This window comes from Salvelinus namaycush, chromosome 32 (assembly GCF_016432855.1).
Source record: "Salvelinus namaycush isolate Seneca chromosome 32, SaNama_1.0, whole genome shotgun sequence".
Lineage (NCBI taxonomy): Eukaryota > Metazoa > Chordata > Actinopteri > Salmoniformes > Salmonidae > Salvelinus > Salvelinus namaycush.
The window spans coordinates 27,417,940-27,436,053 of NC_052338.1; the positions used below are offsets into that span (position 1 = coordinate 27,417,940).

The 18,114-nt window shown below is 46.5% G+C and overlaps 1 protein-coding gene across 1 annotated transcript in view; it reads left to right on the forward strand.

Annotated features, from left to right (window-relative positions):
* LOC120027200 (MAGUK p55 subfamily member 6-like) overlaps positions 1-18,114 on the forward strand; it is a 26,465-nt gene that overhangs the window by 4,162 nt on the left and 4,189 nt on the right. The window contains exons 2-7 of the mRNA XM_038972092.1: positions 4,733-4,833; positions 6,266-6,418; positions 9,067-9,219; positions 9,364-9,591; positions 14,758-14,889; positions 16,067-16,163. Of these exons, the coding sequence (XP_038828020.1) occupies positions 4,733-4,833; positions 6,266-6,418; positions 9,067-9,219; positions 9,364-9,591; positions 14,758-14,889; positions 16,067-16,163 (864 nt within the window). The remainder of the gene's footprint in view (positions 1-4,732; positions 4,834-6,265; positions 6,419-9,066; positions 9,220-9,363; positions 9,592-14,757; positions 14,890-16,066; positions 16,164-18,114) is intronic.

Below are 18,114 nucleotides of genomic sequence, written 5' to 3' on the forward strand. Positions count from 1 at the left end.
TCCTCGGGCCTTGATTCATTCTACTACAGGACCGTAGCGTGGGAAACCAGAGAGAGACCAGCAGAAGGAGAGAGTGGAGGAGAAACTGTGAAGAGAACTAGATTATTGCAGAGGACTTCATTGTCTTCATGGCTTTACATATTTAATCTCAGGCATACAAACACACACACACACACACACACACACACACACACACACACACACACACACACACACACACACACACACACACACACACACACACACACAGACACACACACACACACACACACACACACACACACACACACACACACACACACACACACACACACACACACACACACAGACACACACACACACACACACACACACACACACAAATGCATGCACACAAACACAAACACGCACACACATACACACACACCTCCACAGTGCTGTAAGTGTATTACAGGGGCTTACCGGGGCTTTGAGACCCTAGGTTTAACGTCTTAGCTCTCTGATACCTAGATAGTCCACACCTCTCTCCTTGTCAGGACAAGAGAGGACACACAGGGTCAGAGAAGTCTTCATCTCAGGACCAGACTGAAATGGAATTCATTGAGATAATTGGAAAGACGATATAATCGTATCAAACCACAATTTTCTGTCTAGTGGACTTCTGGATGGAAGTTGTTTTCCATTGAGGAACATTTCCAGGGCTGATGGACAAGCTTCAGCACGAAAACCAAACTACCAAAAAAAAACTACAGAAGAACTGATTAGTAGGCTTGTCTAGTTTTTGACGTTGTCTTTTGTCTGACTGGATTATAGTTTGGATTTGAATTGGACAGTTTTTTATTGCTGTGACCTATCAACTGCAGTGAAAAGGACTGGTCTATTGAACTACATTGAGAGGGAGTGAATGAACTACAGGCATGGCCGCAGGTTGCACAGACTTCTACTGTATTCTATTGGCATGGGAATTCTAAGTAGAATTTGAATGTGGTTGTGTGTTTTGGCTGGACTGTGCTAAAGCAGAATGAGAGGGTACAGACAGGGCAGGTGTCACTAAGGCAGTATGAGAGGGTACAGACAGGGCAGGTGTCACTAAGGCAGTATGAGAGGCTACAGACAGGGCAGTTGTCACTAAGGCAGTATGAGAGGCTACAGACAGGGCAGATGTCACTAAGGCAGTATGAGAGGGTACAGACAGGGCAGGTGTCACTAAGGCAGTATGAGAGGGTACAGACAGGGCAGGTGTCACTAAGGCAGTATGAGAGGGTACAGACAGGGCAGGTGTCACTAAGGCAGTATGAGAGGCTACAGACAGGACAGGTGTCACTAAGGCAGTATGAGAGGGTACAGACAGGGCAGGTGTCACTAAGGCAGTATGAGAGGCTACAGACAGGGCAGGTGTCATTAAGGCAGTATGAGAGGGTACAGACAGGGCAGGTGTCACTAAGGCAGTATGAGAGGGTACAGACAGGGCAGGTGTCACTAAGGCAGTATGAGAGGGTACAGACAGGGCAGGTGTCACTAAGGCAGTATGAGAGGCTACAGACAGGGCAGGTGTCATTAAGGCAGTATGAGAGGGTACAGACAGGGCAGGTGTCACTAAGGCAGTATGAGAGGCTACAGACAGGACAGGTGTCACTAAGGCAGTATGAGAGGCTACAGACAGGGCAGGTGTCACTAAGGCAGTATGAGAGGGTACAGACAGGGCAGGTGTCACTAAGGCAGTATGAGAGGGTACAGACAGGGCAGGTGTCACTAAGGCAGTATGAGAGGGTACAGACAGGGCAGGTGTCACTAAGGCAGTATGAGAGGCTACAGACAGGGCAGGTGTCACTAAGGCAGTATGAGAGGCTACAGACAGGGCAGGTGTCACTAAGGCAGTATGAGAGGGTACAGACAGGGCAGGTGTCACTAAGGCAGTATGAGAGGCTACAGACAGGGCAGGTGTCATTAAGGCAGTATGAGAGGGTACAGACAGGGCAGGTGTCACTAAGGCAGTATGAGAGGGTACAGACAGGGCAGGTGTCACTAAGGCAGTATGAGAGGCTACAGACAGGGCAGGTGTCACTAAGGCAGTATGAGAGGCTACAGACAGGGCATGTGTCACTAAGGCAGTATGAGAGGCTACAGACAGGGCAGGTGTCACTAAGGCAGTATGAGAGGGTACAGACAGGGCAGGTGTCACTAAGGCAGTATGATAGGGTACAGACAGGGCAGGTGTCACTAAGGCAGTATGAGAGGGTACAGACAGGGCAGGTGTCACTAAGGCAGTATGAGAGGCTACAGACAGGGCAGGTGTCACTAAGGCAGTATGAGAGGCTACAGACAGGGCAGGTGTCACTAAGGCAGTATGAGAGGGTACAGACAGGGCAGGTGTCACTAAGGCAGTATGAGAGGCTACAGACAGGGCAGGTGTCATTAAGGCAGTATGAGAGGGTACAGACAGGGCAGGTGTCACTAAGGCAGTATGAGAGGGTACAGACAGGGCAGGTGTCACTAAGGCAGTATGAGAGGGTACAGACAGGGCAGGTGTCACTAAGGCAGTATGAGAGGCTACAGACAGGGCAGGTGTCACTAAGGCAGTATGAGAGGGTACAGACAGGGCAGGTGTCACTAAGGCAGTATGAGAGGCTACAGACAGGGCAGGTGTCACTAAGGCAGTATGAGAGGCTACAGACAGGGCAGGTGTCACTAAGGCAGTATGAGAGGGTACAGACAGGGCAGGTGTCACTAAGGCAGTATGAGAGGGTACAGACAGGGCAGGTGTCACTAAGGCAGTATGAGAGGCTACAGACAGGGCAGGTGTCATTAAGGCAGTATGAGAGGGTACAGACAGGGCATGTGTCACTAAGGCAGTATGAGAGGCTACAAACAGGACAGGTGTCACTAAGGCAGTATGAGAGGCTACAGACAGGGCAGGTGTCACTAAGGCAGTATGAGAGGCTACAGACAGGGCAGGTGTCACTAAGGCAGTATGAGAGGGTACAGACAGGGCAGGTGTCACTAAGGCAGTATGAGAGGCTACAGACAGGGCAGGTGTCATTAAGGCAGTATGAGAGGGTACAGACAGGGCAGGTGTCACTAAGGCAGTATGAGAGGCTACAAACAGGACAGGTGTCACTAAGGCAGTATGAGAGGCTACAGACAGGGCAGGTGTCACTAAGGCAGTATGAGAGGCTACAGACAGGGCAGGTGTCACTAAGGCAGTATGAGAGGGTACAGACAGGGCAGGTGTCACTAAGGCAGTATGAGAGGCTACAGACAGGGCAGGTGTCATTAAGGCAGTATGAGAGGGTACAGACAGGGCAGGTGTCACTAAGGCAGTATGAGAGGCTACAGACAGGACAGGTGTCACTAAGGCAGTATGAGAGGCTACAGACAGGGCAGGTGTCACTAAGGCAGTATGAGAGGCTACAGACAGGGCAGGTGTCACTAAGGCAGTATGAGAGGGTACAGACAGGGCAGGTGTCACTAAGGCAGTATGAGAGGGTACAGACAGGGCAGGTGTCACTAAGGCAGTATGAGAGGCTACAGACAGGGCAGGTGTCACTAAGGCAGTATGAGAGGCTACAGACAGGGCAGGTGTCACTAAGGCAGTATGAGAGGGTACAGACAGGGCAGGTGTCACTAAGGCAGTATGAGAGGCTACAGACAGGGCAGGTGTCACTAAGGCAGTATGAGAGGGTACAGACAGGGCAGGTGTCACTAAGGCAGTATGAGAGGGTACAGACAGGGCAGGTGTCACTAAGGCAGTATGAGAGGGTACAGACAGGGCAGGTGTCACTAAGGCAGTATGAGAGGCTACAGACAGGGCAGGTGTCATTAAGGCAGTATGAGAGGCTACAGACAGGGCAGGTGTCATTAAGGCAGTATGAGAGGCTACAGACAGGGCAGGGGTCACTAAGGCAGTATGAGAGGCTACAGACAGGGCAGGTGTCACTAAGGCCTACACTTTTTTTCTTTTTTTTTTCTTCATTGTTTAAAATTTTTATCCCCCTTTTCTCCCCAATTTTCGTGGTATCCAATCGCTAGTAATTACTATCTTGTCTCATCGCTACAACCCCCGTACGGGCTCGGGAGAGACGAAGGTCGAAAGCCACGCGTCCTCCGAAGCACAACCCAACCAAGCCGCACTGCTTCTTAACACAGCGCGCCTCCAACCCGGAAGCCAGCCGCACCAATGTGTCGGAGGAAACACCGTGCACCTGGCCCCCTTGGTTAGCGCGCACTGCGCCCGGCCAGCCACAGGAGTCGCTGGAGCGCGATGAGACAAGGATATCCCTACCGGCCAAACCCTCCCTAACCCGGACGACGCTAGCCCAATTGTGCGTCGCCCCACGGACCTCCCGGTCGCGGCCGGCTGCGACAGAGCCTGGGCGCGAACCCAGAGACTCTGGTGGCGCAGCTAGCACTGCGATGCAGTGCCCTAGACCACTGCGCCACCCGGGAGGCCCAAGGCCTACACTTTCACTTGTTCTATTTATTTTTACACAAACTAACTTTTGTTGCGTGTGTGTCTTGCATCTACTGTATGTGTGTGACTTACTCACTCCCTCCCCCTCTCTCCTCTCTTCCCCCTCTCTCCCCATCCCTCCCCCTCTCTCCTCTCTTCCCCCTCTCTCCCCATCTCTCTCCCTCTCTCCTCCCTTCCCCCTCTCTCCCATCCCTCCCCCTCTCTCCCCCTCCCCCCTCTCCCACATCCCTCACCCTCTCTCCTCCCTCCCTCTCTCTCTCCTCCTCTCCTCTCCCCCCACAGCGATGCAGCAGGTGTTGGACAACCTGGGGGAGCTGCCTACCTCCATGGGGGCCAAAGACATCGACCTCATCTTCCTCAGAGGCATCATGGAGAGTCCCATTGTACGGTCACTCTTCAAGGTAGCAGACACACATAGGGGAGAACACACTGAGACTGACTCACACACTGACAGGCCACAGGTTGGCAAGTCACAGGCTGGCAGGTTACAGGCTGGCAGGTTACAGGCTGGCAGACCACACATTGGCAGGTTACAGGCTGGCAGACCACACGTTGGTAGGTTACAGGCTGGCAGACCACACATTGGCAGGTTACAGGCTGGCAGACCACACGTTGGTAGGTTACAGGCTGGCAGACCACACGCTGGGAGGTTACAGGCTGGCAGGTCACAGGTTGGCAGGTTACAGGCTGGCAGACCACACGCTGGCAGGTTACAGGCTGGCAGGTTACAGGCTGGCAGACCACACGCTGGCAGGTTACAGGCTGGCAGACCACACGTTGGTAGGTTACAGGATGGTAGACCACACGTTGGTAGGTTACAGGCTGGCAGACCACACGCTGGCAGGTTACAGGCTGGCAGAGCACACGCTGGCAGGTTACAGGCTGGCAGACCACACGCTGGCAGGTTACAGGCTGGCAGGTTACAGGCTGGCAGACCACACGCTGGCAGGCTAGACCCCGCTAAGGTGCTGACATATTCACATGGGTGGGTTAGTCCCTGCTACAGCTGACATATTCACATGGGTGGGTTTGTCCCTGCTACAGCTGACATATTCACATGGGTGGGTTAGTCCCTGTTACAGCTGACATATTCACATGGGTGGGTTAGTCCCTGTTACAGCTGACATATTCACATGGGTGGGTTAGTCCCTGCTACAGCTGACATATTCACATGGGTGGGTTAGTCCCTGTTACAGCTGACATATTCACATGGGTGGGTTAGTCCCTGTTACAGCTGACATATTCACATGGGTGGGTTAGTCCCTGCTACAGCTGACATATTCACATGGGTGGGTTAGTCCCTGTTACAGCTGACATATTCACATGGGTGGGTTAGTCCCTGCTACAGCTGACATATTCACATGGGTGGGTTAGTCCCTGTTACAGCTGACATATTCACATGGGTGGGTTAGTCCCTGCTAGACAGGAGGATGTCAGGAAGAGGAGTGCCTGCAGCTCTCCCAATCCCAGTCAGCCGAGGGCCTGTTGGTGACCGTCACAGCCTGGGCAGGGGGATGAGGGTCATACGGCTGCCTGTGTGAGGTGCCCCTGGAGTTCTCTGTTCGTCACAGACTGACCCCCCTGGTGACAGATACTCTGACGACTGGCGTGAACTCCTGCCCCCAAATAGTCGGCTGTCCAAGTGGGGGGGGGGGGGGACTTCCTCATCAGAATACCACCACAGATCCCTCACTCAAAAACACAACTTACTGACCAACCACAACAATGGTTAGAACAAAACTATCTATCAACCAGTGAACCACTTTCTCTCATGTCTATATGACCCCTATAACCTTTAACCTCTGACCCCCGCAGGCCCACGAGCGATTGGAGGACGTGAGGCTGGAGGCGGTGCAGGACAACAACGTGGAGCTGGTCACAGACATCCTGGGCGACATCACCGCCCTCAGCGTCCGCGACGACAGTGCAGCTGAACTCTCCCGAATCCTCCAGGAGCCCCACTTCCAGGTGAGGAACCCAGTCACTAAAGTTAAAGGGTGTAGTTGATGCTAATTCTTGTGAATCTGAAAGCATTGGCTACACTCTTAGAAAAAAGGGTTCCAAAAAGGTTATTTGACTGTCCCCACAGGAGAGCTCTTTGGGGGAAAGGGTTTTACCTTGAACCCAACAGGGTTCTACCTGGAACCAAAAGGGTTCTCATATGGGGACAATTTAGGATTTAGGATTGGGCAAAGGATGAGCAGAAAATGTTATGGTGTTATTCAATGTTGATGGTTATATATTGGTACAGCAACAGTTCTATACGGTACATGTACATGCATCTCAACTCTTGTTATGAAAGGGGAGATGGTTTAGGATCAAACCCCTCCCTTAGAATACTGACCTCTATCCATTGACCTATCAGAGGACTTGGAGGGATTTTCAGAGTGTGAACCAATAGGATTTATATATTTGAGAATGGAATATCTCTGCACCAATCAGAAGCATGCATGCTGTCAGCTCAAAGATAAGACCTTGATATGAGAGAGAAAGAGAGAAGAGAGAGAGAGGAGAGAGAGAAGAGTGAGAGAAGAGTGAGAGAGACAGAGACAGACAGCGAGAGAGAGGGAGAGTGTGATTGTGTTTGACAGTTTTACGCTGTAGGTTATGTTTGGAGTTATGATGTTCTGTCCTCTCTAACTCAGCCGTCACTTAACAACACATGCCTTCCATATCATTACATATCTCTCCCTTCATTTAGCAGGAGGTGGGAAAAAAGTTGATTATTATTCCCTTTAAACTAGGCTGTTTGTCTCCCCTTTAAACTAGGTTGTGTTTCTCCCCTTTAAACTAGGCTGTGTTTCTCCCCTTTAAACTAGGCTGTGTTTCTCCCCTTTAAACTAGGCTGTGTTTCTCCCCTTTAAACTAGGTTGTGTTTCTCCCCTTTAAACTAGGCTGTGTTTCTCTCCCCTTTAAACTAGGCTGTGTTTCTCCCCTTTAAACTAGGCTGTTTCTCCCCTTTAAACTAGGCTGTGTTTCTATTCCCTTTAAACTAGGCTGTTTCTCCCCTTTAAACTAGGCTGTGTTTCTATTCCCTTTAAACTAGGCTGTGTTTCTCTGCCCTTTAAACTAGGCTGTGTTTCTCCCCTTTAAACTAGGCTGTTTCTCCCCTTTAAACTAGGCTGTGTTTCTCCCCTTTAAACTAGGCTGTGTTTCTCTCCCCTTTAAACTAGGCTGTTTCTCCCCTTTAAACTAGGCTGTTTCTCCCCTTTAAACTAGGCTGTGTTTCTCCCCTTTAAACTAGGTTGTGTTTCTCCCCTTTAAACTAGGTTGTGTTTCTCCCCTTTAAACTAGGTTGTGTTTCTCCCCTTTAAACTAGGCTGTGTTTCTCCACTTTAAACTAGGCTGTTTCTCTCCCCTTTAAACTAGGCTGTTTTTCTCCCCTTTAAACTAGGCTGTGTTTCTCCCCTTTAAACTAGGTTGTGTTTCTCCCCTTTAAACTAGGCTGTTTTTCTCCCCTTTAAACTAGGTTGTGTTTCTCTCCCCTTTAAACTAGGCTGTGTTTCTCCACTTTAAACTAGGCTGTTTCTCTCCCCTTTAAACTAGGCTGTCTTTCTCTCCCCTTTAAACTAGGCTGTCTTTCTCCCCTTTAAACTAGGCTGTTTCTCCCCTTTAAACTAGGCTGTGTTTCTCCCCTTTAAACTAGGCTGTGTTTCTCCACTTTAAACTAGGCTGTGTTTCTCTCCCCTTTAAACTAGGCTGTGTTTCTCTCCCATTTAAACTAGGCTGTGTTCCTCTCCCCTTTAAACTAGGCTGTGTTTCTCCCCTTTAAACTAGGCTGTGTTTCTCCCCTTTAAACTAGGCTGTGTTTCTCTCCCCTTTAAACTAGGCTGTGTTTCTCCACTTTAAACTAGGCTGTGTTTCTCCACTTTAAACTAGGCTGTTTCTCTCCCATTTAAACTAGGCTGTGTTTCTCTCCCCTTTAAACTAGGCTGTGTTTCTCCCCTTTAAACTAGGCTGTTTCTCCCCTTTAAACTAGGCTGTGTTTCTCCACTTTAAACTAGGCTGTGTTTCTCTCCCCTTTAAACTAGGCTGTGTTTCTCCCCTTTAAACTAGGCTGTGTTTCTTCCCTTTAAACTAGGCTGTGTTTCTCTCCCCTTTAAACTAGGCTGTGTTTCTCTCCCCTTTAAACTAGGCTGTGTTTCTCCCCTTTAAACTAGGTGTTTCTCCCCTCTGTCAGCCCTTACACACACACACTTCCTGCCAGCTTCTCCAAGGAGGGAAGAGAACTGGGAAGGAGTGAGGGGGGTTTGGGGTTTAAGATAAATGGTTCCATCCCTGTAATTGTATGTGGGACATTTATTTTGGTGGAGCCTAATATTTGTTTTACGTCAGAAAGGGACTGGTGTTCATGATTTAAAACACAACTTCCAGTTTGCAGCTTAAGACAATGAACACAATTTATAACCTCAATGTTTTTCTTCCCTCCCATCTTCCCTTCTCCTTCTACCCATCTTCCTCATCCTCTCCTTCTCCTTCTCCTGCTCATCTCCCCTCTCCTCCACCTCTCTCTCTCTCTCTCTCTCTCTCTCTCTCTCTCTCTCGCTCTCTCTCTCTCTCTCTCTCTCTCTCTCTCTCTCTCTCTCTCGCTCTCTCTCTCTCTCTCTCTCTCTCAGTCCCTCCTGGAGGCCCATGACATGGTAGCCTCTAAGTGCTATGAAGCTGTGCCCCTAGCAGAGCTGTCCAATGAGGCGCTGGTGAACAGTGCTCTGATGCAGGCCGACGCTGTACGCATGATCGGCATCCGCAAGAAGGCTGGAGAACCACTGGTCAGAGGGAGACAGAGGGAGACATAGGGGGAGTGTGTATGTGTACATATTAGGTTGTTTGTGCGTGTGTGTGTGAGCATGTTTGTGTGTTTCTGCATCTCTGTAATATGATTTCATTGACCTTCCGTTCCTTCCCTCTCTCAGGGAGTGACGTTCAGAGTGGAGAAGGAGGAGCTGGTCATCGCTAGGATCCTCCACGGAGGAATGATTGACAGACAGGGTCTGCTACACGTGGGTGACATCATAAAGGAAGTGAATGGGCGGGACGTAGGTAACAACCCCACTGAGCTGCAGGAGATGCTGAAGGACTGCAGCGGAGGAATCACTCTGAAGATACTGCCTAGTTATAGAGATGCACCTGCCCCACCACAGGTACACAAACACACACACACACACATGGATGCAAACATGTGCCCTCTCTCAAGCATTTATGCTCTCTCTCTCTCTCTCTCTCTCTCTCTCTCTCTCTCTCTCTCTCTCTCTCTCTCTCTCTCTCTCTCTCTCTCTCTCTCTCTCTCTCTCTCTCTCTCTCTCTCTCTCTCTCTCTCTCTCTCTCTCTCTCTCTCTCTCTCTCTCTCTCTCTCTCTCTCTCTCTCTCTCTCTCTCTCTCTCTCTCTCTCAGACCCCTTGACTGTTTCCGCATTTTGTTACGTTACTGCCTTATTCTACAATGGATTAAATCGTTTTTTCCCCTCTTCAATCTGCATATAATACCCCATAATGACAAAGCAAAAACTGTTTTAAAAAATGTATTTTTTTTTATTACAGTTTTTAACAATCACTTTGGCACTAATTTCAGAATCTTGTGGTCATTTTTCAAAACTCTAGACACAAAACTCAAAACGGTCATCACTTGTAACACAGGCTGTCCAATGTTCAAAACATTGCATTGTGCATTCATATCGTTAAAGATACCTTGCACTTGCAGAATCATTGGTTCAAATAACTAATTTATCATGAAATACCAATAGACCATTCATTTAGATCACCCACACACAAGATACCGATAGTTTCACTGTGTAGTTGTTCGTACAATCATTAAATATTGTAGTACAAAATATGTGATACATGTTTCATTATGCTACTACACGTAAATACATCACTGTAAAATGATGGGTAGAGAGAATACTACAGACACAGTGGAATCATTGAACAAAATATGAAATTTATTGATGAAATACAATAAAATCACAACATAGGTTTCTTTGAATAAAAGCTAAAATTATTAGCTACAAAAAAATAAACAACAGTTAAAGGTCAACTGCAGTGTTCCTCACCTGGCTTACTGTAAAAACCAGAACAAAAGATTGATTACTGTACTTCTATATTTCCATCAACCCTGTCTTGTGGATTTGGCCACAGGTTCTCATCCACATCACAATGAATGTTTTCATTAGCCAACATCTTGGGAAGAATCTTCGGGCATGGCGAATCCAGGCCTGACACTGGTGGGCCGTGATGTCATCCATGGCCTGGAGAAGGGTGGCTTGTTCGTGAGGGCGCCTATCATATACCTTCCACCTCCATGTGGAGAAAAATTCCTCAATCGGGTTAAGGAAAGGAGAGTATGGGGGTAAGCACAGGGTGGTAAATTGTGGATGGGCCTGAAACCATGCTTGCACCATTTGAGCATGGTGGAACCTGACAGTATCCCACACAATGACATAGGTCATGCCATCAGCTCTACAGACCTGATTTAGCTCATCAAGGACGGTTACATTCGAACAGCGAATCATGTGGCTGCCTGCAACTCAATATATAGAGTATATAGAGTAGAGAGCTTTAGATGTTGTTCGACCAAACATTAGAACGGGCAAGATGCGTAATCTAAGCAACTTTGACCTGAGAGATGCCTATGATTGTTGATGCCACATATGGTGATTCCAGCATCTCAGAAACAGCTGCCTTCCTGGGATTTTTACGCACTACAGTCTCTAGAGTTTACAGAGAATGGTGCGATAAACAAAACACATTCAGTGAGCGGCAGTTCTGTGGCCAAAACCTTGTTAATGAGAGAGGTAAGAGGAGAATGTCCAGACTCATTCAAACTAACAGAAAGGCCACAAATGCTCAAATAACAGCAGTTTAAAACAGTGGTGTGCAGAAGGGCATCTCTTAACATACAACACTGCACCCTCAACAACTACTGTGATTATTATTATTTGACCATGCTGGTCATTTATGAACATTTGAACATCTTGGCCATGTTCTGTTATAATCTCCACCCGGCACAGCCAGAAGAGGACTGGCCACCCCTCATAGCCTGGTTCCTTTCTAGGTTTCTTTCTAGGTTTTGGCCTTTCTAGGGAGTTTTTCCTAGCCACCGTGCTTCTACACCTGCATTGCTTGCTGTTTGGGGTTTTAGGCTGGGTTTCTGTACAGCACTTTGAGATATCAGCTGATGTAAGAAGGGCTTTATAAATAAATTTGATTTGATTTGAACACCGTGAATAATTCAGGCTGTTGTGGAGGCAAAAGGGTGTCCTACCCAGTACTAGATAGGTGTACCTAATAAAGTGGCCGGTGAGTGTACAGTAATGTCAAATCTGAAAACATGGTCTGGAAAAGTGGTACATGGGACCATTGAAACTGTGTCTGATAAAGAATGATGATGAAATATTACATCCATAGATAATGTAGTCCAATTGGTTCATGTTCCACGGTAATTGGTGTCAATGGATCTCGTTATCTTGAAACTTTCATGATCTAAACATGGAATATTAATTGTCAGTTTCCATAAAACTATGCATTAAGAGTAATGCAACAGTTACTTATCATTTTGAGCAGTTGTATCAATTGATAGTTAGATCGTTGTAATGAAATGAATAGACAGTTATCTCAGATGTAATGTGTGAATTGAATTTTGAAATGGTAATACTTTTTGAACAGGTGATTTTAGTTCAATGAACAAATGATCTTAGCTTTATGTGTATTGTATCCAAGCAATTGGAAAAAGTGTTAGAGTTTTGAAAAATGACATCAAGGTTCCGAAATTACTGCCAAAGTGATTGTAAAAAACTGTAATACAAAAAAAACTTAAATATCACATTTACATAAGTATTCAAACCCTTTACTCAGTACTTCATTGAAGCAACTTTGGCAGTGCCAACAGACTCGAGTCTTGTTGGGTATGACGCTACAAGCTTGGCACACCTGTATTTGGGGAGTTTCTCCCATTCTTCTCTGCAGATCCTCTCAAGCTCTGTCAGGTTGGATGGGGACCGTCCCTACACAGCTATTTTCAGGTCTCTCCAGAGATGTTTGATCGGGTTCAAGTCCAGGCTCTGGCTGGGCCACTAAAGGATATTCAGAGACTTGTCCCGAAGCCACTCCTGCGTTGTCTTGGCTGTGTGCTTAGGTTCGTTGTCCTGTTGGAAGGTGAACCTTTGCCCCAGTCTGAGGTCCTGAGTGCTCTGGAGCAGGTTTTCATCAAGGATCCCTCTGTACTTTGCTCAGTTAATCTTTCCCTCGATCCTGATTAGTCTCCCAGTCTCTGCCGCTGAAAGACATCCCCACAGCATGATGCTGCCACCACCGTGCTTCACCGTAGGGATGGTGCCAGGTTTCCTCCAGACGTGAAGCTTGGCATTGAGGCCAAAGATTTCAATCTTGGTTTCATCAGACCAGAGAATCTTGTTTCTCGTGGTCTGATAGTCCTTAAGGTGCCTTTTGTAAACTCCAAGCGGGCTGTCATGTGCCTTTTACTGAGGAGTGGCTTCCGTCTGGCCACTTTACCATAAAGGCCTGATTGATGGAGTGCTGTAGAGATGGTTGTCCTTCTGGAAGGTCCTCACATCTCCACAGAGGAACTCTGGATCTCTGTCAGAGTGACCATTGGGTTCTTGGTCACCTCCCTGACCAAGACCCTTCTCCCCAGATTGCTTAGATTGGCCGGGCAGCCAGCTCTAGGAAGAGTCTTTGTGGTTCCAAACTTCTTCCATTTAAGAATGATGGAGGCCACTGTGTTCTTGGGGACCTTCATTGGTGCAACATGTTTTGGTACTCTTCCCCAGATCTGTGCCTTGACACCATCCTGTCTCAGAGCTCTACGGACAATTCCTTCAATTCCTGGCTTAGTTTTTGCTCTGACATGCACTGTCAACTGTGGGACATTATATAGACAGGTGTGTGCCTTTCCAAATCATGTTCAATCAATTGAATTTACCACAGGTGGATTCCAATCAAGTTGTAGAAACATTTCAAGGATGATCAATGGAAACAGGATGCACCTGAGCTCAATTTCGAGTCTCATAGCAAAGGGTCTGAATACTTATGTAAATAAGGTATTTCTGTTTTTTAAGTTTGAATACATTTGTAAAAAAATCTAAAAACCTGTTTTCACTTTGCCATTATGTAGATTGGTGAGGGGGAAACATGTATTTAATACATTTTAGAATAAGGCTATAACGTAACAAAATGTGGAAAAAGGGAAGGGGTCTGAATACTTTCTGAATGCACTGTATACATACACTTAACGGGGGCTGAACTCACTAATTTTACAAAGGCTTTTCTGCTGCTCATTAAGATAAAACTGATTTGCGTCTTGTGGGTGTGGTTTGATGTGGGTGTGTCATGTTCTTTATATCATACCCTGGCAGATATTGTTATTTGTCCCCCTTAAGTCACCATAGCAACAACAAAGCCACTACTTCTTTCTTAAAATAGTCAGAATTAATCTAAAATAAATCAAGTAATCTAATAAATTGTACAGTTTTTGCCGAGGTCTTAGTCAAGCAGTTTTACATCTAACTAGTTTGGTGCAGTATTTCTCAAGATAAAACATCTGCATGAAAACGAGTCTGTATGCACTGCAGACAGTATTGGGTCAGCTGCTGCAGGCTGCGCTCATGACTGATTTCTGATAACATGTATACAACTTCATGATAAGCACCGTCAAACTATTGTAAATCCTGCACAAGTTACACACTGTTTATCAGTGCCCCAAATCACTCGCTAGCTAAAGTTCCATCTATGTGTTTGTCAATGAATCTAGCTAACGTCTCAAGTCACTGTGTGCTTCTGTGCCGTTTTGTTTTACAACTTTATCTATTACAATCCCAAGTTAGTGGGCAAGTGGGCATGATGGTAATCCAAACCCAACCCTCATGTAGCTCCCACTGGGTACACACTGGTTGAATCAACGTCGTTTCCACGTTGTGGAATAGGTATTGAATTGATGTCTGTGCCCAGTGGGCTAAGTCTTGACTACCTCAGTTACACAAATCTCACACAACTCAGTTTTGGAACATACTGACTTTGGAATGTACTGACCCAAATATCCTTACACTTTTTAGTACGTTTTGGCCCTGGAATAAATGTTTCTGACTAATATCTATACCACATTGGCCATTTTCAACCTGAGAAGTATATTTTTTGCATTCAGTTGCCCTTTAATTCTGTTTTAAACCAAAACTTCAAATCATTACACCAACATTATCTACCTAGCTGTTGTAAATAGAGAGAATCAGATTGACTTCATATAGTTGTAGGTTGGTTGTAGAAGCACCATTGATTACCATCATACCTCCCTTTTCTCAGGTGTACGTGCAACCACACTTTGACTACGATCCAGTCAATGACCATCTGATCCCGTGTCGAGAGGCGGGGATTGGCTTCAAGAGGGGGGACCTCCTTCAGATCGTCAACAGAGAGGACCCCAACTGGTGGCAGGTGATGATGGTGTTTCAAGAGGACATTCTCCTCCACTAGATTTTATACATCCACACCACACATTTACAGACCCCATCCTGACCACAAACTGTTTTTATGTACTGGTTTTTAATGTTGTCTACTGGTTGTTCACTGTACTCTGCTGGTTTGTACTGGTCTCTACTGGTTTTAAATATGTTACTACTGTCTACTGGTTTTGTATTGGTTTCTATAAATAGTAAATAAGATGTTTTATTGTCACATACACTGGATAGGTGCAGTGATATGTATTGTTTTACAGGGTCAGCCATAGAAGTACCGGGCCCCTGGAGCAAATAAGGGTTAAGTGCCTAGCTCAAGGGCACATGGACAGATTTTTCACCTTGTCGGCTCGGGTTTTTGAACCAGCGGCTCCCTGCTTTTACTGGTTTCTGCTGGTTGTATACTGACTTCTACTGGTTGTGAACTGGTTTCTGCTGGTGTACACTGGTTTCCACTGGTTGTATACTGATTTGTGCTGGTTGTATACTGGTTTCTACTGGTTCTATACTGGTTTTTACTGGTTGTATACTGGTTTCTAATGGTCATTTACTAATTTCTACTAGTTGTATACTGGTTTCTACTGGTCGTATACTGATTTCTACTAGTTGTATACTGATTTCTACTGGTTGTATACTGATTTCTACTGGTTGTATACTGATTTCTACTAGTTGTATACTGATTTCTACTAGTTGTATACTGATTTCTACTGGTTGTATACTGATTTCTACTGGTTGTATACTGATTTCTACTAGTTGTATACTGATTTCTACTAGTTGTATACTGATTTCTACTAGTTGTATACTGATTTCTACTGGTTGTATACTGATTTCTACAGGTCGTATACTGATTTCTACTAGTTGTATACTGATTTCTACTGGTTGTATACTGATTTCTACTAGTTGTATACTGATTTCTACTGGTTGTATACTGATTTCTACTAGTTGTATACTGATTTCTACTGGTTGTATACTGATTTCTACTGGTTGTATACTGATTTCTACAGGTCGTATACTGATTTCTACTAGTTGTATACTGATTTCTACAGGTCGTATACTGATTTCTACTAGTTGTATACTGATTTCTATAGGTTATATACTGATTTCTACTGGTTGAGTGAGACTGGTTCTGTCATCTGATGTGCTCTGTCCTGTGCTAGGCATGTCATGTGGTTGGTGGAGCCACTGGACTGATCCCCAGTCAGTTTCTGGAGGAGAAGAGGAAAGCTTTCGTCCCACGAGACTTTGACGGCTCAGGTAGGCTTTACTTTGCCTCTTCGCTCCATTTTCAGCAAGATGCGCTAAACTGTCTAAGACTCCAGCCACCCAAGTCATAGACTGTTCTGTCTGCCACCGCTCGGCAGACGGTACAGGAGCACCAAGTCCGGGACCAAAAGGCTCCTGAACAGCTTCTACCCCCCAAGCCATAAGATTGCTGAACAGTTAATCAAATGGCTACCCAGAATATTTACATTGACCCCCTTTTTATTTGCACCGACTCTATGCACACTCACTGGACTCTACCCACACAAATCACTGGACTCTACCCACACACTCACTGGACTCTACCCACACACTCACTGGACTCTACCCACACACTCACTGGACTCTACCCACACACTCACTGGACTCTACCCACACACTCACTGGACTCTACCCACACACCCACTGGACTCTACCCACACACTCACTGGACTCTACCCACACACTCACTGGACTCTACCCACACACTCACTGGACTCTACCCACACACCCACTGGACTCTACCCACACACCCACTGGACTCTACCCACACACCCACTGGACTCTACCCACACACTCACTGGACTCTACCCACACACTCACTGGACTCTACCCACACACTCACTGGACTCTACCCACACACCCACTGGACTCTACCCACACACTCACTGGACTCTACCCACACACTCACTGGACTCTACCCACACACCCACTGGACTCTACCCACACACTCACTGGACTCTACCCACACACCCACTGGACTCTACCCACACACTCACTGGACTCTACCCACACACCCACTGGACTCTACCCACAAACACACACACAGACACAGACACAGACACAGACACACACACACACACACACACACACACACACACACACACACACACACACACACACACACACACACACACACACACACACACACACACACACACACTGAAAGAGAAGACATCCTAATTAAGCAATAATTCCCGAGGTGTGGTATATGGCCAATATACCATGGCTAAGGGCTGTTCTTAAGCACGATGCAAAGCGGAGTGCCTGGATACAGCCCTTAGCCATGATATATTGGCCATATATCACAAACCCCTGAGGTGCCTTATTGCTCTTATAAACTGGTTACCAATGTAATTAGAGCAGTAAAAATACATATTTTGTCATACCAGTGGAATACGGTTGATATATCACAGCTGTTAGACAATCAGCATTCAGGGCTCGAACCACCCAGTTTATAATACAGGATACACTCTTACATTCATGCATTCACACCCACATGACTCAAGTTACAATCTGTACAGATCAGCATAGACCAGTTGTAGTTGATTACAGAGAGAGTGTTTAGCATTGATGTCATTGGGGATCAGCACTGAAACAAGATGCCATGTATGTTAGTTAGGTATCATAACATCTGAAGTGCAGCTGTGAATGATCTCTGGTTTCACTGCTACAAGCCTGACAATCCAGACTAGTGATCTCTCTAGGACTGGCCTTGTAGAACAGCACCCTCTGCTGACAGTGTGAGAAACACTATGGGGAAGTGGTGCAAAAATGTATCTAGACTGCATTGACCACATTGAACCTGTAGATGGCACCATTTCCTATGAAAACACACACACACACACACACACACACACACACACACACACACACACACACACACACACACACACACACACACACACACACACACACACACACACACACCATCTTAAATAAGCATGCCCCTCAAAAATGTTAGAACTAAGAACAGATATAGCCCTTGTTTCACTCCAGATGTGACTGCCCTTGACCAGCACAAAAACACCCTGTGGCGTACTGCACTAGCATCGAATAGTCCCCGCGATATGCAACTTTTCAGGGAAGTCAGGACCCAATACACACAGTCAGTTAGGAAAGCAAAGGCTAGCTTTTTCAAACTGAAATTTGCGTCCTGCAGCACTAAAACACACACACACACACA